Source organism: Saccostrea cucullata, unplaced genomic scaffold (genome assembly GCF_032062105.1).
Source record: "Saccostrea cucullata isolate Sc308-1 unplaced genomic scaffold, CSIRO_AGI_Scuc_v1 ctg485, whole genome shotgun sequence".
Taxonomy (NCBI): Eukaryota; Metazoa; Mollusca; class Bivalvia; order Ostreida; family Ostreidae; genus Saccostrea; species Saccostrea cuccullata.
In genome coordinates this window covers 171,888-197,821 of record NW_026928836.1, presented here as the reverse complement: position 1 = coordinate 197,821, position 25,934 = coordinate 171,888, and the positions used below count along the sequence as shown (strand labels likewise).

The 25,934-nt window shown below is 32.3% G+C and overlaps 2 protein-coding genes across 2 annotated transcripts; both read left to right on the top strand.

Moving 5' to 3' along the window:
- On the top strand, positions 1-13,051 carry LOC134278877 (ankyrin-3-like). The gene is made up of 4 exons (XM_062761177.1): positions 1-616; positions 8,324-8,359; positions 10,485-10,591; positions 11,963-13,051. The coding sequence occupies exons 1-4, from the start codon at positions 1-3 to the stop codon at positions 13,049-13,051; spliced, it is 1,848 nt and encodes a 615-aa protein (XP_062617161.1).
- On the top strand, positions 12,289-16,684 carry LOC134278883 (ankyrin-1-like). The gene has a single exon (XM_062761184.1). It carries the CDS (start codon positions 13,054-13,056, stop codon positions 16,681-16,683), a length of 3,630 nt encoding a protein of 1,209 aa, XP_062617168.1. The 5' UTR covers positions 12,289-13,053; the 3' UTR covers position 16,684.
- Positions 16,685-25,934: the final 9,250 nt, after the last annotated feature.

The following is a 25,934-nucleotide window of genomic DNA, read 5'->3' as shown; positions in this document are numbered from 1 at the left end:
ATGAGCGCCTCATCATACCCTACCACTGAGGAAACAACAAATGTCAATAGAAGAAACCGACTTTTACTAGGCCCCTGTACGGATCAGTTACGAGATGTCCTACGTCAGGAAGTTCCACCAAATACATTCTCTTTTATTTTTAAGCAGAAAGAAAAAAATATTTCACATCTGAATGCTGCACAGAAAGCGCTTCTTTACCCAGTTAGTGGTTCATACACCGGAAAATACAACGATATGGACATTTCGCTATTATACATTCTTCTTAGGAATATAACCAATATTCCTCAACACAAAAAGAAATGGGGTAATGAGCCAGATATAAGTGACAGGTCTCTCTCTGCTAATGTAGAGAGAATACGTATAGAAAGAAACAGTTGTGTTCATTCGCCTGATGCATCAACTCCAAATATAAAATTCAATGATTTCTGGTCCAAAATAGAGAATGTTGTTGCAGAGCTAGATTCGTATCTAGGAAATGGAGGAAAATGTAGAAAAGAGACAGATTACTTACGAAGTGTAGAGATGGATCCCGCCCTCGATTTAAAAAATAGACAAGAAATCAAGAGACAGGCCGAAGAAGAAAAAGATATTAAAGAAAAAGTAGAACAACTTGAAAGTAAGTTTGCCAATGTAAATACTAAGTGAAATTAGACCGAGAATTTAATTCGATTGTACTTACTGTAAGCACGGTGTTCTTTAATTTTGATAGATCGGCACATTTCATTGAATTAGATAAGCAGCTTGAAATTATACTAAAACTGTGATAAAACCATTCCTTTAAAACGGGGACTGAAGAAAAGAACATCGAATGAGAATAATAAACTTGATATTAAGATAAACAAAATAGGTGAGATCATTCATTGATCCTATTTTATATAGATGTACATTCTTTCGACGTCCAGGTACATTTAGAGCCGCATGGCCTTGATATAATAAAATGTATATAAAATTCTGGGTTGATAAAACCAAGGATGATTTCCTGGAGGACGACCACAAAGTAATAAATCGGATATAAATCCACTTTCTTATATTTGAAGCATTAGAAAAAAATCATTCGGATCTGCTTTTATTTACTCTTACAAGTATGTTAATGGTGAAGTTGGGATCAGCAAAAATTTTAAATGTCCTTCAAAATGTATAGAAAATGAAGAAAGTTAGGCGTGTGGATGACACTACCCGTGAGATAAACCTATGCTTTATCCACGAGTACTTGTAGGTGCTTTATCAATAGCACTTCCGGTTTTGACAAGACCCTTTCGCGTCGCTTCAAAATCAAAATTTATCATGCTTTGATTTGTAAGAAATGTTGCATTATAAAATAAATGATAATGTGCAAGAATTTTGTTAAATCTAGAAAAAGACTCGCATACTTCAAAAACAGTGTCAAGTTTTTACAATGTATTTGTATTAGTTACTACAGATGGATATTACCCCTCCCCGAAGGTATTTTAAGAGAAACGAAGGGCCTATCAGTTAAGTGTTAGTGCAAAATTCCTTTGAAAATTAAAAAAATGCTTAAGTTTCTTATATAATGTTAATATGTACACCTTATAGTAATGTATGTGTAACATACCATGGATCAGGATCTACAATGTGCGTTAGCCTATCATTGTTTTCACTTCCACCGTTGAAAAAATGACACCAGTATAAAATTCATGTTCCCTCGGTCCTTACATGTTCCTTCGGTCCTTACAACTTTCAGTCATGAAAATAAGCCTCCAACTAATTGTCACACATGTTTTAAAAGACGCAGATAGCAAAGATCCTATATTTTTCATATGATATTCTTCTTTCGTCGTGTCAATATCAACAGTGTAACATCATCAATTTATGTGTCATTAGTTTGAAAATCAGCGCCGTGGTCTATAGCTATACAGCTGTACTTAAAAAATCTAATTATAAAGTTACTATGGTAGGAATTAAGCCATTCAAGTTTAAATTTTTATGAAAAAAAATAAAAATGGAAACCAATATCAGTCACATAAAATAAAGAAATAAAATTATTTGGATGACAGATTATTAAACCACAAACATGAATTTTACAGTAAAATGATGTTACAATACCGCCCCCCCCCAAATATTGGACAAATCGTCCCCTGATTTGGTCAAAGCGCTCCTTTACATTTTTTCTTAGGAAAAATCGTCTGGGAATCGTCCCCAAGCAATGGTCAAAACGTCCCCGATTTTGGTCAAAGCGCCCCCTAATAAAACCGTCCCGGTTAAAAGGTTAAAGTAATAAAATTTAAATTAGTTTAATATTTAATTAATTTATTAAATAATTAATAATTATTTGGAAAATGATCATATATTAATTAAGTACGTAGTTTTTTTTTCTTTTTTTTCTCTTCCAAACAGATAACTATTTTTGCGTTCATAGATAATCCGTTTATAAATAATTATTAATACATGTATATTTTATAATCTTTCGTAAGATTCAAGACTAACAAACTACTAGGGAGGGGGGGTCATTCTCTTTGCGCCACTCATTGACTTTGTATACATTAATCACATGACTTATAGAGCTGAACAAATCCCAGAAGGTATGGAGCATCTCAGTTTTGATGGGTAACCATGGTTACATATAGTTTATTCTATGCATCCTCAAGAAACAAAATGAAATTTAGGAAAAAGACCAACGATCACACAAAAACGGAACACGTGGAAAAATCAAAGTACTCAGAAGTACAGAGAGCCGGGCTCATTTACACACTGTTACAGAGTAGAATGAATTTCTTACATAAATCATATGTTTATATTGTATTAACACAGAAATAACAAAAATATCATATTAAAATCCTGATGAAACTATCAATATAAATGATAAGACAATGACAGTGAGTTTTCGATCCTATTACGTCGGTCCGATTTTGTCAGAATCCGAATTAATCTGGTGCTGCAGCTGAATGTAAACAAACAGGCCAATCTGGTTTCCTCTCCTGCTTTTCCTCGGATGTGTAGAGAACTACGATAAAACTCATCATCGAAAATCCTTCCGCAAATGAACTATGTTCTTTTACCTAAGACTGAAGTTTTCTACTAATGATTATTTATTTAGGAAAAACTTTTATCTTTGATGCTTTATCTAGAGTTTGCATTATCTCAAAAGCAGTTGAGTGTAAGAACTATATTTTTACACGTAACTTTTATATGGCGACTATGGGGTTGACTTCCTGTCTTCAACAGGATGACATAAGCCAGCAATTGCTCTTTGAGCAATAAGCCCGGCTAAAAATCCATACCTCTAATCTCTGTTGAGATTCTGCTGGGCTAGATATTTGAACTGACGCCCACAGAACGAAGATTTTAGTTAATATTTTTATGCTTGGATTTACCTGCCTAAACGGTAAGCAATGTAGAAATATTATATAGTGACAGCAAGTCAAATAAACAACCAAATGACTTAATCGATGCGAACGGCAGTGTGGCCTACGTGAATAATACTTGCTATAGTCGGCCGAAATCGGGGCCTAATATCCAGACGTGAATTGTGAATGGTTGTCCAGAGTCATTCTGCGGGCGTCAGTCCAAATATCTAGCCCAGCAGAGTCTCAACAGAGATTACTAGCCCTCATGCGTGTTGCAGCTTTTTTGAAAGGGGCACTAAAAATAATTGACACTTTTATCTGAAAATCTGAAAGGGTGTGGTATATGGGTCTTACTTTTTCTCAAGACAATTCGATCCATAGCTAAATGGTTTTTGATACTGAATAACAGTAAAACATTTTCGAGAGAAAGCGAGAAGGGAGAAACCCCCCTCCGATAATGCGTGCCCGGTCATAACGCTTCTTTATAAATCTAAAAAAAATAAACTTTTGGGTTCTATTCCATCGGCATTTTGCCCCCCCCCCCCCCCCATCCACACACACACCAACCACAAACACCACCACGAAATAGGATTTTTTCTTGCTTGTCGAATGTCGAAGAATTTTTGGTTTGGAATATTTTGACTGGGGTGTACTTTGCCCCCCCCCCCTTGGAAAAAAAATCCCCGAGATCAGAGCCTGCCCTCTGTATACACTAGCAAAAATTTGAGTGTTAGATCCCCGATCTTTCCTGTATAAAAGTTAAATCTTATTTGTAAACAGCTTAAGAGACTGTTAGAAGGCATGCTATGCATGCACGGTTGGTTAAGGATCTATTTTAGCTTTGGGGCGAAATCACTTGCCACCCTTATAGCGCCCTCTTTCGTCTTAAAATGCAGACTTGGATAATGTACAAATCACGAAAGTCATTGCACAAGTTGACGAATCGCAGGTCTACGAATTACACGTATTCATTGACATAACTTGCATTTACATTTTTACACTTATCAAGTTATGTTGGGTAATTTACAATTAACAAATTTTGAAAGAACAATTGAGAATTTATGGAATTAAGATTTACAAATTAAAAATTGATGTTTACAAGTGTACTTTTTAAGAAATACAGAGTTGGAATTTTGAACCCGTTGGCCTAATATACTTTTATACATGTATCATTGCTGGAGGAATGAAACTAAAATACACGAATTATTTTGTATCTAAAATATACAAGCTTTTTTTCAGATTCAGTGACCAGACAGATTCAGAAATTGGAGACTCGCATCGGTTTGTAAAAAATGTTAAAATAAAGTTTGTTTTTTTTTCAATTAAATTTGTCTACACACTTGAGTAATGCTTAAAATAGTAAAGATATGAGCGGACATTAACAGAATTTTAACAAGAGACGGTTACAGATATTATCCAAACACTTACCAAGTGTCTTTTAATTCCATTTACTTCATTTATGATACAATAAATTTATACGTCTTCGAAATATGCAGGGGGTATAATAATGAGCACATATCAAAGTTGGCATCAGCTTATCAGTTTTCAATCATGTGCATGAATATAATTTTAAAAATATCTATACGGTTATATCAAGTATGTTTGTCAGTTCAATCATTGCACACGCGCAATGTGCTTGCATGTGAATGATGATCATGTCTTCTTGTCTACACTTGTCAATATATATATATATATATATATATATATACTCTTCAAAAAAAGAAACGCATAGTACAATTTTAGTGACGCATTGGACATAAAGATAATTTAGTAAAATGATGCATTGATAAAACAGAAATGCGGTAAGCAACAGGAATACTATCTAAATGTCATAATTACTCAACAATTTTAAAATTAAAGTCAGTTTAAGACCATTAAAGATCAATATCTGGTATGCCCCCCGCAGACACAAATGATAGCCACAAACGGCATCTAATGGAAGCAAATGTGTGTAACAAAAACTGTATAGGAATACTCTCCCACTCCAAATGTAGAAATTTAGTCAGCTGTTGCAGAGTCTGGGGATGCGATTGTCTTTGGCAAATCATGTCAATCCATTTTGTCCAATGCTGCTTAATTTGGATTAAATCTAGCGATTTAGATGACTGTGACTGAAACAGGTTGCTGTTTCTTTGCAAGAATAGGTGTGTCACACGAGCCATATGTGGCTGTGTATTGTGAGATTGCAATACGGCTCTAGGATGCTGCAAAATTGAATGGGTATGTGTAGGTAGAACATGGTTAGAGTACCTTTTTCCATCAAAGTCCATTGAATTCGAACCAAATCAATCTTACTTTCTTATAATACCATTTTCTATATCATTACACTACCACCACCAACTTTTTTAACGTCCTGGAGGCAGTTATCTGTCTAACATTCATTACAAAGCATTAGCACTCTTAAACTTATGAGAGGCTTTCAGATAAACTTCTGGACTTGTAGGTTAACCAAAATGTTCAGCAGTGATGCTGTGATCATACGCTATTGATCTGAGATCTTTGAAGTCGATATTTGGGGTGTTGTGGGGTCGGAACAATGACATGAATAATCCTCTTGCAATAATTCGTAGTCATCTGAAAACGGTTTTGTTAGATGACCTGTGCAGTTCAGGGATAGCTAATGCTTTAGATGACGTCCTTGCATTACATTTATGCAACTAACGTAATCCTCGGAAGTGATGCTGTGCTGCTGATGTCACTCGTAGTCTACCATATTTTTTGCTAACATTGGGTGTTCGATGTTAATGGTTTATGTTTTATAGGTTAGATATAGTCTGTGTGTAACATTAAAACCTCTTGCAATTGTAGATTGCAGTACCCTTGCTTCCAGTCGCCCATTTTCCTTTTTTGTGCCACGCAATATTCAGATGCAGCAATTTTAGGAAGCGTCATTTTTCAGATAAAACCAGATTCAAAATGTCGAGAACCCCCGCTTTTGATAGCCCCTTTGTACCTGAAAGAATTGCATCGGAAAATAACAGATGAAAATTGAGATAAAAATTTTGGGGGAAATTTGCAAAATCAGGTCTTTTTGTCTGTGAGACTTGAAGAATAGCTGTAAAATTAACAATTGCATTAAAAAATCATGCATTTCACTCGAATATATCGTATCCATACAAAAATAAAAGGTATGACAAATCTATCATACATTTTTCAGGGCATTGTTCCTACTATGCGTTTCTTTTTTTGAAGAGTATATATATATATATATATATATATATATATATATATATATATATATATATATATATATATATATATATATATATATATAGCCCATTTAGGACCTATCAAAAAATATTTTTGAATTCGTTATAACGATTTCTAGAATTTGTTATAACGAATTTAATTTGTTATAACAGATTCATTGAATTCGTTATAACGAATTTAATTTGTTATCACAGATTCATTGAATTCGTTATAACGAATTTAATTTGTTATTACAGATTCATTTAATTCGTTATAACGAATTAATTTGTTATAACAGATTTCTAGAATTCGTTAGAACGAATTTAATTTGTTATTACAGATTCATTGAATTCGTTATAACGAATTTAATTTGTTATTACAGATTCATTTAATTCGTTATAACGAATTAATTTGTTATAACAGATTTCTAGAATTCGTTAGAACGAATTTAATTTGTTAGAACAGATTAATTGAATTCGTTATAACGAATTTAATTTGTTAAAACAGATTTATTGAATTCGTTATAACGAATTTAATCTGTTATAACAGATTTGTTGAATTCGTTATAACCAATTCAAGAATTTGGTTATAACGAATTCAACAAATCTGTAATAACAGATTAAATTCGTTATAACGAATTCAACAAATCTGTTATAACAGATTAAATTCGTTACAACAAATTTAAAAAATCTGTAATAACAAATTAAATTCGTTATAACGAATTCATTGAATCTTTTATAACAAATTAAATTCGTTATAACGAATTCAATAAATCTGTTATAACAAATTAAATTCGTAATAACGAATTCTAAAAATCGTTATAACGAATTCAAAAATATTTTTTTGATAGGTCCTAAATGGGCTTCCGTATATATATATATATATATATATATATATATATATATATATATATATATATATATATATATATATATATATATATATATATATATATATATATATATAAAGTTATGAAATTGCTTATAACAATAAAAAGAGTTGACTAGATGAGTATTTTGATTCATTCAAGAATATGGATAAAAGGGACCATTCTGGAAATATGACGTCATTACATTTCTTAGGTTTATGCAGAAAAGCCTCAAAATAAAATTTTCCTGCTTAGTTTCCTTTTTAAAAAAAATAGTGTCTTCAGCTCTCGCGCACTCCAATTTTTAGATATATTGTAAAATTTGCTTTGAAAATTTACATATCCCTAAAATTTGTGGTCGACGTATGCACTATGTTTTCTGAAAGCAAAAAATAATTGAAAATGAAGTCTTTTGCTACTTTAAAAAAAAACGGTAAAATGCAGAGGTTCATGACGTCACAATTAGCATTCAGAGGGTCAAATTGAAAAAAAAAAAACCATTTGAATGTTTTTGTTGCGTTTAATTTCAATATTTCAGAAGGATGAATTTTAATTTCTTACTTCAATTTTAAATTTTAGAAAAATACAGGGCCAGATTTATATTGAAACTGTGCCTTTTTCTTTATCATTATCACCTGAATATCAAAGTGTATTCCATTGTCGAGAACGATTTGTTTTACTTGTGCATTTTTCAGATCGTCTTTTTTATCATACACTTTTACCCCCTAATTCTATATAAGACTACAAATTTAAGAATTTGGCACATTCTTCAGAAACTGATTGTTTTCTTAATGCAGCACTTATCATTTTTTTTATTAACAAAGTTTTTAGCATAATTTACAATTCTGATACATTTATAGAAATAAAATTTACCAATCATATATGTGAGGATAATTTTTTAAAAATATTTCTTTAACTAAAAGGTGGAACATGAAGGAATAATTGAATATCCTATTTTTAGATACTCCAGAGAACAAAAAAATGGAAAGACGTATTGGTAAGTACCGGATATAATAATATTTTATTCTATTGTAGAAAACGGTTTGATCCTCAGTGATGTTATTCCTAAAGTCATGTTATGCCACAAAAACTACTTTGTATTTGGTAATCAAAAAATGATACCGTGCTTTGTGTTTAATGTGAATCGACCCTCCTCCCCCCAAATATATAGATAATTAAATAAATATCAAAACTCTAAAAATATTTTTACGCTATTTTGGTATTTTACAACAATTATAAGCTTTTTTTTAATTTCGAGAAAATTGCAATACGATTCTTAATACGTTAAGCAAATATTTCGTAAAACTGAATCTTTATAAAAGGCATTAGCTGTAATTCAAACAAAAGTAAGAGGCCCAGGGTCTCATAGGTCACATGAGTATTATTCAACAACTTTTATTCAATATTTTCCCATTCTTATGCTGATTTAGCAAATTTCTTGATTTTGGCAAAAAAATCAAGTTGATATTATTCATTTCACCATTTTAATAAATTAGTTTTATTGCTTTGATCAAGAAAGAAATCAAGCAAAATGCTGATTCAGCAAAAATAGGAAACATTTATCTTTATCTGCATCTTTTGAAGATATATTAGAGAATATAGTTTCTTTTTTATTACTTTGTCAGAGACTTCAAGAGCGAATCTTGATTATGACAATAAAAAGAAAAAAATTACATTTTTTACCTTTTGTATAAATACTTCAAAATAAGGTTTAATATCAGATTTCCATAGGTACAATGACTCGACCTATTTTTCCTTCCACATACATGGCTTATCGTGCAAGAAAGAACTGTGTGTGAAAAATCACTAAATTTTGAGAATTCCATGCATCACCCATGTATCACCTCCTGCCTTAAGTTTTTTTAAAGAATCACTGTCTAGTTTTGAGAGTATGCCAGGGCATCAACAATAGTGGGAAACATGGGATAATTTGCATAACGGGCAAAGCCAGTTATGCTAAAATTATCCCAGGTTTCCCACTATTGTTGATGTCCCTGGCATACTCTCAAAACTAGACAGTGATTCCTTATATTTCCATTTCATTATGATATAAAATTGTAGACTTAGACATTAAAAATGTAGACTAATAGATTTAAATTACACTAGGACTTCCATGCCAATTTCAATAGTCCTTGCAAACTTACGTCAAACGCAAAGGCAACCGCACGAGATTTACATGCATATTTGGCCTCCTTAGCGTCAGACACAGAGACAAATGCGCACGAGATTTGCATGCGTATTAGGTCTCCTTAGCTGCTGACCTATCGACCTGCCTAATTTACATTCCGGCAGAATTAGCAAGGAAAATTTCCCCCAACTTTCAAACAGTTATCACAGAGAAAAGAAATTAGTAGTTGAAATATATTTGAACATTTTTATCATTAAATATATATTCAAATTTACGCAAAATAATTTAGAATAGATATTTTAAAACAAACATTCAAAGATCTGTAAGACAATATAATTAGCATTGAATAATTACTTAAAAACAAGGCTTATGATGCTTGGAGTTGCTTCACATTTCGCCATAACTTTTTGGCTGTTAAAATATTGTTAATTTTGTAGTGGAATTGTAATGTGTGTGTGTGTGTGTGTGTGTGTGTGTGTGTGTGTGTGTGTGTGTGTGTGTGTGTGTGTGTGTCGGACTGTTTTGGGGGCAAATATAAAATCATAAATAATTGTCTTATTTAAATACTTGTAAAAAACTGAAATACACTTAGCAGTTCGATGTTAGAATTTGTTTTGATAGGGTTCCAAACACAAAGATATATGTCTGATGTATTTGCTTTTTTATAATCATGCAGAGAATTACTGTATACAGGGTTATTTTCGTCCCATATAATTTTCGTTCTTTTACAATTGTTAAAAATTTTGCCCGGTTTAGAATTCACCAATTCACAAATAAACAGTTCTGTTTAAGATATTGTACAGTGTTCTTTGGTTTCGCCCCATTTTAATTTCGCTCAAATGTGATATATCGCAAAAATGAAATGGGGCGAAAATATCCATGTATACAGCTTCAGATTCATATTTTCTTTTCATTTTTTTTAATAAAATCTTTTTTAATCTCATTTTCATTTGTTTCATCTGATACAGGTATATTTTTTTCTTGTGTTTGATAGCAATAACTGAAAGCAGTATGAAGCAGTGGAAAAAGGAGGACGTTTCATTTGTAGAATCGCATGCCTTTCCAGATATCAGGAACAAAGTAGACAAGCAACCAATTGTGGTATTTCTTGGTGGGCCTAAATGTGGAAAAAAATTCTTAATGCATCATATAGCATTGAAACTTCATTTGCAGAATGGTTTTCAAGTTGTTGAGTTAGAAAATATTGATGAGCTGGAATCATTTTTTATCAAAGATATCCAGCAGTTATTCATTTTAGATAATGCTACTGGAGTATGGTGTCTAGATGATAAAATAGCAAAAGAAATCCATTACAAAGAAAACAAAATACAAGCTATCCTCGCTGTTCGGAATTCAAAGTTATTTCTTACCTGTCAGAGAACGGCTTACAATGAATCAAAACATTTAATGAAATATTTTTTCTTTGATGAAAGTTACGTAATAGATTTAGAATCAAGGGCGTTTGCTTTAAATCTGCAGGACAGGAAGTCCATTTTTGAAAAATATTGTATAATGAATAATTTGACTTATTCATCTGAGATGATAAGTGATAGGTTTGAATTCGAAGCTGTATCAATGTTTCCATTTCTTTGTAAATTATTCTGTTCTTGTGAAAAGATTAGGGATTTTGGGACTGATTTCTTCATTTATTATATTGAAACTATGGAGAAAATATTTGATGTTATAATAACAGAAAGCAAAATTCATTATGCAGCTTTAGTAACTCTAGCTCTCAGAGACCGTGCCTTCTCTGAGGAGAGTTTTGAGGATAGCACATTTTCGGAAATTATCACAAATGTTTGCAAAACATGTAATGTGTGTACCCCTCCGACTGCATGGTGCTATATGGAATCTCTTGCATCATATAATAAAATGCTTTTAAAGAAATCTGAAGAAGACTATCAGTTTATTGACATATCAATCCAAGATATCTTACTTTGTCATTATGGAAGGAAGTTCATAACAATTATCATCAAACATGCATCCTGTAAATTTCTCTCCAAATATATCACAATTCATGAGTCAGACGTGGATACGAAAAAAATGCGGATTTTGTTATATAAATCAAAATTCCAGGCGCTTGCAGAGCGATTTTTGAGGGATATAATGGACAACAATTTGTACGATGTCTTCAATAGCACAGTACTTCAGAGCAATGTTTTCGTTGATTCTTTCATAAATAACCTGAAAATGAAAAAATACGAGGAGATAAAGTGGTTGTTTTTGAGATGTCCTGATGTGAGAGAAATGACCCCGGAATGGCTTTATCCGGATTTTAAAACAATAAGTTGGGCTATTGCTTTTGGTCATAGAAGAATTGTAGAATTTGTTCTCAGTTCTGCTTACGAAAATGGCGATTCATATGAAAACGTGCTCGGGGAAAAAAAAGTTGAAAATATTCGAATGGTAAAACTTGCTTGTTTCAATGGAGATGTTGACATGTACAATTCCATCATACGTTTTTTTCCACAGCTGGAGTATTTCAAAGACAATACAAGTTTTAAACCTTTGATTATGGATACATTGACATTGAGTAAGAAAAAGGAACAATTCATTGAAATCATTGGCACCAAGATGTCACCCAAATTGAAAGAAAAGAGTTCTTACGCATCTGGCTTCACACTCATGACAGCGGCTTGTTTATGCAGGAGTCTGCCATTGGTGAAAGAGATTTTAAATGATATAGAAGAAAGACGGAACTTATTTTATCTTGACACATGTGTAAATAGTAGAAGCACATTATCTTTAAATTCGATTTATGGAGACAATAGAACGCCTTTAGAGGCAGCAATTTTGTCCCGTGACACATCATTCGTAAAAGAATTGATTGAAATTGGAGCTGATGTAAATTTTAGGTCACCATTATTTTATGCCATGAAATTGAATGCTTTGGAAATAGAAAACGTTCTTCTGGAAAATGGTGCAGGAATTAGTGAAGTTTTAGAAAAAGGATCACTGGAAGGAAACGAAAATGTTGTGTTCAAACTAATTAATGGAAGGTGTAAAGAAATTTTAGAAGAAAGAGGAATATTTCAAAGCAGTCTTGATTTAGCTTTGTACAAAGCTTGTCAAGGTGAACATTGTTCAATTATAGAGACCCTAATAGAACACGGCGCCAGAATAAATGCATCTTTTAAAGACGGCTGGACACCACTCCACATTGCTATAGGGAGGAACAATGCTATTTTAGCGGAATGTCTCATCAACAAGGGTTCAGACTGCAAGGCCAAGGAATGTCTATTAGAAAGAACGCCTTTACACCTTGCTTCCCAGAAACACCTTTTACCGACAGTGAATCTATTGTTAAAGAAAGGTACAAACTGCAATGAGCGTGACGTTGAAAAATGCACCCCACTTCACCTTGCTATTGATCCTCATGACAATATCAAGATTGACGTTATAGAAGAAACTGAGGATTTGCTCTTACTGATACAAACACTTATTGATAATAATGCCAATATAGACATATGTGACGAAAATCAGACCTCCCCGCTGCTAAGTGCATGTAAAAATCAAATGTGGCTTGTTGCAGAACGACTGATTACAAATGGTCCGATGTAAACATGTGCAGTACTTATGGAGATGATGATAGTGACCTATATTTTTCTTTTAATCAAAGATCAGAAGGAAGGAAAAATTTACAAGCATCGCCACTTCTTCTGGCATCAGGTAGTGGCGTTTTGTCAGTTGTTGAGAAACTTATAATGAAAGGAGCCAATGTCAACATATGTAACAGTTCTGGCGAAAGTCCAATTTATGTAGCATCTAAGAATGGATATTTAGAAGTTGTGGAAAAATTGATCGAACATGGCTCCTCTTGCAATGAACATGGAAACACGCCACTGAAAGCTGCCTTGCAAAATGGGCATAGTGATATAGCGTTGAAATTAATTTCAAGCGGTGCAGATATTTCCTATGAATCGCTACTTATCCTGGCATCGGAGCGTGGGTATTTGTCAGTTGTTGCTAAACTTATTGAAAAAGGGGCCAATGTCAACGAATGTGACATTTCTGGTATAATGCCGATCCATGCAGCTTCGAAAAATGGTTTCTTAGAAGTGGTTGAAACTTTGATAGAAAATGGATCCTCCTGTAATGAACTTGATGAATTTGGGGATTCGCCTCTGATTTATGCCTTAAGAAATGGTTATGAGAATATAGCACTCAAATTGATTTTATATGGAGCAGATATATACATTTCCAAGGAAAACTACATATCCTCAATAAAGTATGCTCTTCAAAGACGACTTTGGAATGTTTTTGAAAAGTTAACTACATTTAAGGTAGAAAGAGGTACATACCAGGAATCCCTTCAAACTGCACTGATATATGCAATGGAAAATAAAAACAATGAGATGGTTCAAACATTTCTACCAGAACTTGTTGAAAAACTTATTAATAGCGGTTTTAATGTAAACTACTCCGATGTTAATGGCAATTCTCCTCTTTATTATGCAGTTTACTTTGAATTTCAGGAAGTTGTCGAAATACTCTTAAGCCATGGCGCTAGCTGCAATCAATGTAATGGAGATGGCATATCGCCTTTATTTGTTGCTATTAGAAAGAAGAACTCAAAACTTTGTATCTACCTGATCAGGCAAGGTTCAAATATCAATTTATGTGATAAAAATGAAAATTCGCCACTGCTTTATGCATCTGAATATGGTCTTAAAAATGTCGTAGATAAGCTAATTGATTCTGGCGCAGATGTCAATAAGTCCAATGTATCCGGAGAAACGTCTCTCAGCTGTGCGTCAAAAAACGGATTTTGCGATATCGCAGAGAGTCTTGTGAAGAATGGTGCAGATATTTCCTCAAAGAATAAGAAAGGAGATTCACCAATTTTTCAAGCCTGTAAAAACGGACAGGTAGAAATAATGGGAGTATTAATTCGTAATGGTGCTAATGTAAATATTCCTTCGACCAGAATGACACATCTTTTGCACAATGCTCTTAATAAAGGCAATTTATTGATTGTTGAAAAACTTATTGATTATGGTGCAGACTGCAATGTATGTGACGATAAAGGAAAAACGCCTGTTGTAATTGCATCACAAAAGGGCTATTTTCACATCTTCAGAAAAATCATTGACAGTGATGTAAATTTTAAGAAATCTAAAGATAACGTCTTCGAACTCTTAAGTGCAGCAACAGAAAATGGTCACTTGTCTATAGTCCACTTTCTTATCTTACACGGCTTTGATTTTACCAATTATAAACTACAAATTGGAAATTTATTACTGAAAACTATTGGCCGTGGTCATGTCTTTGTGGCCTGTAAACTTATAGACCTTTTAACCAATGTCAACAATGATAATGAAAATGGAGAAACAGCATTACATTTGGCTTCGAAGAAAAATTACTTATGTGTGGTTGAAAAACTTATCCAACATGGCGCTGACTGTAACTCATTAAACAAAAGTAAAAAATCCCCTATAAGTTTAGCTGCAGAAAATGGTTGCATTTCTATAACTAACCTACTCTTGGAAAATGAAGCAGACATCAAAATTGCTGATATACGTGGTAACACGCCATTACATCTTGCTTCAGAAAAGGGACATACCCTGATAGTCAAAAGTTTGCTTAAGCATGGTGCCGATTGCAATGCAACAAATAAAGATGGATTAACTCCACTTTTGCTCATGTCAAATGCAAAACATGGAATTTCTTCTATAGTGGAGTCATTAATTCAGCACGGAGCAAACGTAAATGATTGTGATGCCGATGGAAAATCTCCTTTACATCTAGCAGTAAAAAACGGTTTTGTCTCAGTCGTAGATAAACTTATACAATTGGGTGCAGATGTAAAAAAGTGTGAAAAAAACGGTTTGTCTACATTACATACGTTATTGAGTGAATACTGGTGTGAAAATCAAAAAGAGTATCTTATATTCAAAAAGCTAATAGCAAATGGAGCAGACTGTAATAAATGCAACATATATGGTGAATCTCCCCTAGTCATTGCAACAAAAAAGGAACAAACATCTTATATAAGAATGCTTATTGATCTTGGTGCTGATATCACGATTCGTGATAAAGATGGAAAGTCTCTTTTATTTATTGCCGTTGAAAGAGGAAACACTTCTATTATAAAGATGTTCATTGATCATGGAGCTGATGTCAACTTGTGTGATAAAGATGGCAAGTCCCCTTTATTAATTGCAGTTGAAAGACAAAACATTTCTAGTATAAAGATGCTTACTGACCACGGTGCAGATATCAACATGTGCAATAAGGATGGCAGGTCCCCGTTATCTATTGTAGCTGAAAAACAAAACATTTTTGGTATAAAGATACTCATTGACCACGGTGCAGATATCAACATGTGCAATAAAGATGGCAGGTCCCCGTTATTTATTGTAGCTGAAAAACAAAACATTTTTAGTATAAAGATGCTCATTGACCATGGTGCTAATATCAACTTATGTGATAAAGATGGCAAGTCCCCATTATTTATTGCAGCTAAGGAGTGTGAAAGACAAAACATTTCTAGTATGAAGATACTCATTGACCATGGTGCAGATATCAACATGTGCGATAAAGATGGCAGGTCCCCGTTATTTATTGTAGCTGAAAAACAAAACATTTTTAGTATAAAGATGCTCATTGACCATGGTGCAGACATCAACATGTGCAATAAAGATGGCATGTCTCCATTAATCATAGCGTCGTCTGCAACACCAAATATTCGAGTAAAACAAAAACTTATTGAACACTGTGAAAATTGCAACAAATGTGACATTAATGACAACACTTCACTCATTAATAAAATTAGAACTTCCTATCCCGGTTATTATTTAAAAAATATTTTTAAGGATGATACTGACGTCAGCATATGTAAAAACTACGGGGATTGTCCAGAAAATTTAGCAATTGAAAGAGAAGAAATATCCTGTATTAAAATTCTTTTAGACCATGGAGCTGATGTTAATCAATGTGACGTTCACGGCTGTTCACCTCTTTATACTGCAGCTAAAAAAAATAAAATTCCTTTTGTGAAAATACTCCTAAATAAAGGCGCTGATGTTAATATATTTGATGAATATGGTCATTCTCCACTTGACATTGCAGTTGAGAAAAATAACAAACTCATTGTACAGATGCTTATCAATCAAGTGTTGAATGAAAATCATTTAAACAAACAAAACAGCATTTCCATTCGATCGAAGCAGTTGAGAGTAAGAAAAACATAGTTCCTTTATATCTTATTAATTATTATAATAGTAAAAACCAATTACATTGGTGCCCATCACTTTGATCCCCTATTCAAACCTATTTAAAATATTATATTTAAGACTTCACTGTAATATCATATTTTCATGAAAATTCTGCTTATCTGATTACACTGTATATTGATGGTTTGATATGATCTACCAAATTATCTTAGCTAATTTCAAGTCGGGTAGGCATTAATATGCAGGCAAAGTAATGGTCGAGCATCCGAACAAAAAATGTACATGGTAACCTTTTTCATAGATACGTGTGATAAATTAATTAAGAATACAGTGCTTCATATCAATAAATTGCAAACAGCATTAATTTATATGCTTACAATTTAAATGAACTGTGTTAATAAAACTAGTACTTATATATTTTTTATTGAAATGTAATCGAGTCATATTATAAGTTTAAGAGTTGTCTAGTTGTTTTTTGATAATCGCTTAATATTAATGTATTTGTACAATGTGTCCATGTAATAAAGCTAGGATGATGTTTTGCGTATTAATTTTTTAAAGCTTTCTCGACTTGACGTAAAATGTTGAGGATGAAGTCTCTACGATGGAGGGTCACAAAGTGCAAGGTGTGGATCCTCCTTGAGTCAAGGGGCAGAGAGTCTTGTTAAAATCTTCGCTCTTGCTTATCATGCGTATTAAATCTGTCAACACAATTTCCTTCTTTCCATGAGAACCTCTTAGAATGTCATTCTATCCAAACAATTGAAAGATAATCCCTTTGAAGTTACATTAATGAATTTATTTTACGCCATTAAAGTCAATTTTGTGTAGACCATTTGACAATATCTTTTGGAATATAATGTAAATATGAGAAACTGTGAAAAAATTTAGAACCTTTACATGTCAACAAGGGGAAACAGCTCTGCTTTTGCTTTTTTATTTATAAATAACAGAGGCTGCATGAAACTGAAAAAAATCATCATTACATGTATAATCCTATATACAAACTATAGTGCATTAATGCATTTTCTTTTCTCAAAAAAAAGAAACAATTTAAAAAAACAAAATGAGATTCAGTTCAAAACATTACTTTAGTCTGTATATCGGAGACATTAGGGGCATACACCTTTTGCTTTTGATTTTAATTTTGTTAGATAACAGATGCTGAGTATAAAAGAAACATTTGGCATTGGTAAAATTTAAGGTCTGCGCTGCTATCCTATCACTAATGAAGTCTTACTTTTACTTTTAATGTCGTATATATTGAATGAAAGATTAAATAAGCAAAGTTTATATTAAAATTGACATAGGAGGCTTCACTCTTTGCATGCACTTTGTGACACTCCAATTTGAGACTCCATCCTCGGCATTTTACATCAATTAAACCACCTTTCTCTCTCCTCTTTTTTGCAACTAAAAATGAATTATGCAAAAAAAAAAAAAATGGAGAAGAAGAACGTCCATGGAATTCAATAAGAAATATAACGAAAAGTTTTCAGAATACATGTATTGTGTTTCATTTAAATATAATTGCAAAAAGATTTCAAGAATAAACATTAATTACATTGTTTCTCAGAGACTGTAGACGTTTTGGATGCATATCCCCCGATACACTTTATTTTTCCAACCCTAAGTAAAAACGAAATACTAGAAAGAAATTAAAATCCTAAAGAACTGTAGAAGACAGTGTTATCTTTCAGCCTACTATCATAACCGGGTCAACCTCATTCTGGACTCCAGCCTTAATTGATGCTAAATCCTAACCAGCAAAGGTTTAGGAAGGCAGAGTCCCGCATGACATTGACCCGATCATAGATATTTTTGATATCCACCAGGATCCTATTAAATTCTGCCGTAAAAGGTTAACCAACTTCCTTCTGAATCTGACGTCAAGTTTAAGGACTCTCCACCATTTTTCATAAAATTAATAAAAAGAAATAATGCTCGGTTTTCATAATCTTGTTTATCTCATTCACTGGAACTCGTGAAGAGGTACTGGGAATTAATACTCATTCTAGCTCTTCATCATTATTATTTAATTCATTCTGAACTCTCGCTTGGCTTGTGGAGGTACCGGGATGTTTCAATTCAGCTATTTCTTTTATTATAAATTCCTTCTACATTTGTGGACCAGAGCGGCTGTTATGGTTGGGGAGTGGCGATTTTACCCAACCTGTATGAAATACAACCAAGACAGTCAAGATTCAGCTTTCCACTCTTTATTAAATTATAAAATCTAATTGTAATCATTATGATTGCAATAAATAATTTCACACAATATACTAAATATTATACTAAACATCATTAGTTCTAATACAAAAAAAAATGTTATCTGTAAATAAATTAAGCCATGTGAAAATTTTAATAATTTAACAAAAACCGCGCAAGTTTAGAAAATTATCTCACCTGTATGAAATACAACCAAGACAGTCAAGATTCAGCTTTCCACTGAAATCTTGTCTATCCCGGCCGTTCATTTCATATTAGGTTTACGTTTGTAGATTTTCATCTCCATATTTGTAACTCGTTCGAAATTTGCAATAATTACTTTAATTTTTAATTTGAATTTTAATTACTATTATTCTGAACTTGAATACTTTTTAAACTTTTAATGCACTTTTAAAATAATTTCCGATCTTTTGCATAATCTTCAAATATTATTTGTTGTAGCTAATTTATCCAAATATTTGACCTCTGGTCACTTCAATACTATTGGTTCCTTCTTCCTCCAAACCAAATACATCTTCCGATAAACAAGTAAACAACCGCATTCTATTGAATCGCATGTTCTGGGAATCGATCAGGTCAAAAGGTCACCCCAGTGTGACCAGAATCCAAGTTTATTTTTAGGTCTTCAGAGCTCGCGTTATCTGTCTCCGCCAAAGAGTGCAAAATACACAAAAACGTGTTACAATCTTATTTTAGTGCAATTTTTGTTATGATACTACCTCTAAGTCAATTTTCAAAAATTACATTGGGATTTGATTGATTCGTATTTTTGTAAACATGTACCTGAATACTAGTATTAACAAAACATGACTTATTTGGGAAAACAACGAAGGATAACTCTACAATTCTTATTAAAGGTGCACAGACACGCAGCATTGTTAAGGCTGTAATAAGGAGGCGAGGCCTAATTTATACGGGAAAAGTTTACTGTGACGTCACCATAAAATATTGACTTTTATGTATTCCTCATAATACCAAAAAAAAAAAATGAAATAATTTTCAACTTTAAGGTATACCTTTACTCGGCGGCCTAAATATTCCACTGATGAGAACGAAAAACTACCTATTGCACATTGTAAACCTATAATTCTGGTGTTTTAAAAATTTCCGTTTCAAATTACTAGGTCAATGACCTACTTTTCATGCTCGTGGCTCCTGAGTATTTCACGAGAAAAACCTCAATTTTTCACACTATGACCAACATTTTCTTCACTCACAAAATATTACAAGTAACAAAGCTTTTTAGATAATGAAATATTAAAGCAATTGAAAAGCGTTGCTTCATATACAGAAACGATTAGAATTTTGGCCATAAATTTGATAATTATTACAGTCCGAATTTCCTCTGTCATATTTATATTTTTTTCCCCATTTATAATCGAATATGTAAAAAATCTGACTGATAAGAACTCTAAATTATTTATAGCATCAGGTTACTTTTGTTGTCTTACATGTAATTCTCATGGTATTATCATTATATGGGGTCAATGATCAAATAATTGAGATATGTTGTCTGGAATGGTTTTTGTTCATATTTTTGAATTTCTTTATTTCATAGCATTCAATTATTTACAATAATTCATTAGCTTTAACGCATATAATATTTGTAAAATGATGCTCAAAAACACATGTAACCTTTACATTGTGATTAATATTGCAAGGAATAAATGATTTTGACAAAAATGAAAAATTAAAAAATTTAGTCCGAATTTCCTCTTAATTGCCATACATTGATTTTTGTTCAGGTATATTTTCTTCAAATAATAAAATATCTAATTTTTTTAAATTGGTATTATGTCAAAATTGGGTGATTTTATCCATTTAGGGCAATTTTTAATTTAACATATCATATACTTTACAAAATTTCCTTTCCGTTTTCTGAAACGTGAGTAAACGGCATCCTTAAACTGCGTAAGTATAGGCCTAATAAACATCAATAAAACTTATCAATGCATTTTAAAAAGTTGCTAGTTAGAAACAAATCTCGATGAACTTGTCAACCGTGACGTTATTTTGGTAAAAATGACGTATTTCATGTGCTGTGAGAGGCAGATTGGGGAATTTTTTAACAATGAAAAATGCTTTTTATTATAAAAAAGAATGTTATTTACAGATTTTAAATAGCTATTAATACCATTATATATTCTTTGTTGAGTGTAATTATTCATGAACTATCGAGAGAATGTATTTAAATGATAATGTCGTGTTTTTATGTTCAGGTTAGGTATATTTTACATCAAGGTGCCTTATTAAATCGTTCTTTCGCAAGGGCATGTATACACTAAATAAATCTTAACCATTTCTTGAATATAAATAAAGGATATTTTCCTTAACTTGAAAAGTGCTGCTGCTTTCTTTAAATCGAAGGCGTGATTTTATAAGTACAAGAAATATTTGGTAAAAGTCAAACATATTTCGACATTGGCCTATTTACTTGAAAATTTAATCATTAAAACGCGAATTCTTTTCAAAGCAGCAGCACTTTCCAGAAAGTACAAAGTATGGAAAAACAATTAATAGCTTGCTTGAATCTTTAATTTCAACTAGGCTATGCCCCTGCGATAATGAAATTTGTTAATGACCTACATTCAGTACACATACTATGCATTCATCACGTGACTGTCCATCGATGGGACCAAACTTCATTCAGTACAGAGTAGGTTATACTATGCTATTTCCGTAAGTATTTAAGTTGCTTGATAATATAACAGCTGAATAAAAATATATTCAGATTTAAAAACAATACCCGTTTTTGCAATTCTATTTTCCGTTGATTTCTCATAGTACTTTAATTAAGCCTTAACAGTGCTGCGCACAGATATTTATAGTATATTGTAATGGCATTTCACACGAAAATATTAAAGTTTTTAATATTTTTCATTTATACACAACACGATTGCCAATTTTCCTTAATATTAAGAATAAAATTAAAATGTTTGTGAAAGTGCAAGGATGTGTCAATCAAACCTAGCTGCAGATCTGCAGGCATGTTTACGAAACTTTCCTAAGATTGTTCATAAGAAATTTCCTAAGATAAATCTTAAGAAAATCTTAGGATCATCATAAGATTATCTTAAGGTGTTTTTCAAAGCTATCTTATGATTATCCAAAGCTAAGACGTCTTAAATTCTTATGACATAGAAATACTCCAAGCTTTTAACCATTGTTAACCATTTTTGCTATATATAATGCTACACGTTATGTCATCATAAGGAAAATATTTAAAAGAGTGAAAATTAAAAAAAAGAATTTGAGGGGTTTTTTTTAATTTATGAATATGAGTTGCGTCAAGCGAAAAGGGACCTTCGTGACATAAACGTAATTACGTCACAATGACGCTTCAAAGACGTGACGTCGCGCCGGTGCGTTTGCCGATGAAAAAAAATCATACCGTAAAGCAGAACAAAAATATATTTGCGTAATACAAATCTTTAAAAAATAGACACGCCTTAAACTGCCTTGAAAAAATGCACAATATCGTCAATTTGTAGATTTACAGGTAATTTTTCCAAAATAATATTTAAATAAATTTAATTTTTGATTATTATGAATGGTTATAATTGTGAGCTGTCAAAAATGTTCATCAAAATATCAATGTACGTGTCTACCTTAAGCTCTGAAAACAATCGCTTCTTTGGCCTTTCCGGCTGAGCTTCAGTCTCTACATATAAGCAAGTGGTCCTCGCATTCATTTCAATTTTTTTTTTTTTTTTTGGGGGGGGGGGGTTACATGTAACACATCCCAGGTTGTTTCTCCGTTAGACAGAAAGGTCCGAGAATTGGCGACTCAGTGCCAAAAGTTTGTAATCAGAGATTAAATATTTGATTCAAGTTCACTGATTCTAGGATAATTGCAATAGCATTTTGTCAATACATATTATATAAAAAAAATATGAACGCAGCAGCTAGGAACCTTTGTCTGTAGCCATGTTATAAAGGATGAAGCGGCGAATGTCATACTGACGGACTTCCATATTTACTCAACACGTCACCTTTGGCGCAACACTTTGAGGTTTGAAAACTTCATGACGCAATAAAATGTGAAGATAATACACAGTGGGTAATTTTCAAAATTCATTTGTGGTCTTGTTTTTATTGCCTAAATTAATTGCAATAAATCAAAACTAAACACGGTAACTTTAGGTAAAGCTGATGTTGTTAAAGTCGAAAATTAAGATCGAAATCGGTCATGTAAAATCAGACGAATGCAGGCCGTTAGTTTTATTTTCTGCAATTTTTTTTTATTACTACAGAAAGGAAAGCCTTTCAAGGTTAAATTCTGAAATTTTATTTCTTTATTCTCTTTTAATTTTTAAAAATTAATTTATTCTTCGTTTCAATTTTGCTTTTATTGTTCATTTTCGTTTTTAAGTATTTATTTTACTATTAATTTTTTTCTTAGTTCGACCATAACCACTTTGAAAACACTTGTACATGTATACACCATATCCCCACCCCCACCCCTTCCTTCTAAAAAAAAATATTGCTCATGTATATGATCGATGAATGAAGTAGCGGATCATTGTCCTGAAATTCACATCATCAGTAAAGTTTTGCATGCAGATATTTTTTCAAACCTCGATAGTTCCGTATTCTTTCTTAATTGTAGATGATATTTGCAGATAATCATGATAATTTGATGTTTGGGAAGCTGTGCACTCCCTTTGTTAGGTGTTGCCCACAGGCCTTTGGATCGCTTAAAAAAATTGTGTGTGTAATATTTTTTTCAACACCTCAATTTTTTTTCTAAGCGATCTAAAGGCCTGTGGTGTTGCCGAATAACTATCTCAATTTACAAGTGCGATTGTAAAATCAATGCTTATATTTACGAACTCTTATTTTTTATGAACTCTAATAATATTGTCTGATGACTTTTTTTTATCTCTGTATAATAACCTTTTATATAAAGCCCTTTCCCACAAATGAAGTTGCTTTCTATACCTGCATGTCTGTTTACTGCATATGATTCAAATTTTGTTTAAATCAGAAATGAAAGAAATTTTGACATTTTTGTTTTCAGAATTACCCACCCTGTCATAACCTGACTATAAGAATGAAAAGTTAAGATTTTTTAAAATTTTAAACTACGTTTTTTTTTAATAATATCCTACAACCATCATTAATTTTTGACTTCATTTATTTTATTGTATTTTATTCATTTGGGAGGGGGGGGGGGGGGTACGGCGTACACATATCACTCGGAGCTCCTCGGATGGCTCGTATACATGTACCTGTTTGAATGTAGTGTAGCGGAGTAAGCCGAGAATTACCGAATGTGCACATTATGCATAATGAGATTTATCTTTCAAAAAGTACAAAAAGCAAATAATTGAAACTTTTGCGTTTAATCACATGCTGAGAATTTCTACCGATAAGAGCGTGTATATTGTTTGGTTTTCAGGGGATGGGGCCCATTTCACACCATCTAAACATATATTATCTTATTCTCATTGACACCGAATATGAATTTAACTGATTATTTAATTTAATATGTAACTGTGTATGAACTTCTTTATTCAAGTAGTGCTTAGATGTACATCTGTAAGTTAGAATGTCATCCGGGACCCTTGACTTGGTCAATAAAATATTGCATGAAACAACGTACCAACTTAGAGAATAGGTGGCACATAAGAAAAGCTTAAACATGTCAATTATATGTAACCATTTTATTATACATGTACTCTGAAAGTCGAATTTGACGTCTGATTTGAATTGATTTTGTTGCATCAAGCCTAGATATATACGTAACCTAGGTATTTTTATCGGTATTTTTTTAATTGCAGAACAAATTAAATTCCTTAATATTTTTAACATGAAAATAAAAAAAAAAACATGTTTTTCTTTTTAAATTGTACAACACACAATATTTGCCTTTATCAAATTGTAGAACTATAAGCACCGAAGTAATGTGCCTTAGTTCCAAGCACAACGTGCCGGGCTCATTTTCGAAGAAGACCTACCCCCCCCCCCCCCTTCCCCCAATGTTCAAAAACTTTATTTCTTTCACTGATATATAGTTAAGTAAAAAAATATTGATACAATGTGTGAACCGGTATATTTAATTTAATTCTATAGCATCTTAAATCATTGTCATACAGGCAAGTAGCATCGTTGGGGGGGGGGTGGGGGGTAAACACGTTTATTGTATTTTCCGCATTTTAATATTATAATTTTCAATTGAAAAAAAAATAAAGGGGAATCGTTTTTGAAAGAAGTGTGAAATAACTGGTGCGCAAAAAATTACAATTCCTGAAAGTTGCACCTCAACCATTCCTTCAATTTAGTTCAGGAAAGTACCATAAAACGTACATGGGGGTACTGCCTAAAAGTTTGTTTTTGTGGAGGTGGGTTTGCGGATTATACCGAAAGAGAAATAACAATACGTTGACCAGGATCAATCCTTAAGACCTTACAACATGAACAGTGATGTCAGATATTCTTTTTACCCCCTTGAGAGCAATCGTAATTACTTGGTCAATTCCGTGAACAATAAATAATTTCTCTTGAAAAATGGCCGTGTTGTTACGAATACCTTGCAAGATGATTTCAGAGTAGGAACTTTTTTCATTTTTTTAAGGTCAGCGGTCTGTCTCTTGTCAAGGTACATTCAAATATAAATTTACAGTGATTAAAGCATGATTATGTTGATGATGTAGAAAAAAGGGTGAGATGATGTCGTTGAATAAACAGTCGTTTGGCAAGTTCCGAATTTTGTATTCCTTGAGAACTTACTCCTTACTTAAATATTTCAACAAACATGCAGATTTTTTCAACAATCTTTAAATTATCTTTTTTTTTTTTTTTTTTTTTTTTTTACAAAATACACGTATACGACCATATAAATGCTAAAATTTGGAAAATCGGATATTGAAGAAACTTTAAAATACATCTAGAAAAAATTATTTCTAACTAATATAAAAGGGTGATAAGTAATGACGTTTCAATATTATCAATGACGTTGTGTGAAGTTATGTAACGTTTTATAGCGTTATCTTGTTAGCACTTCAAAGCTTTCATTTTGAGTTTTAATAAGAATTTAA

Bases quoted from the DNA above. Each gene is read 5' to 3' on its own strand.
- LOC134278877 (XM_062761177.1), top strand. From the start codon at position 1: ATGAGCGCCTCATCATACCCTACCACTGAGGAAACAACAAATGTCAAT. The intron at 617-8,323 runs GTAAGTTTGCCA...TCCTATTTTTAG, and splicing joins AAAAGTAGAACAACTTGAAA to ATACTCCAGAGAACAAAAAA. The intron at 8,360-10,484 runs GTAAGTACCGGA...TGTGTTTGATAG, and splicing joins AAAAATGGAAAGACGTATTG to CAATAACTGAAAGCAGTATG.
- LOC134278883 (XM_062761184.1), top strand. From the start codon at position 13,054: ATGTGCAGTACTTATGGAGATGATGATAGTGACCTATATTTTTCTTTT.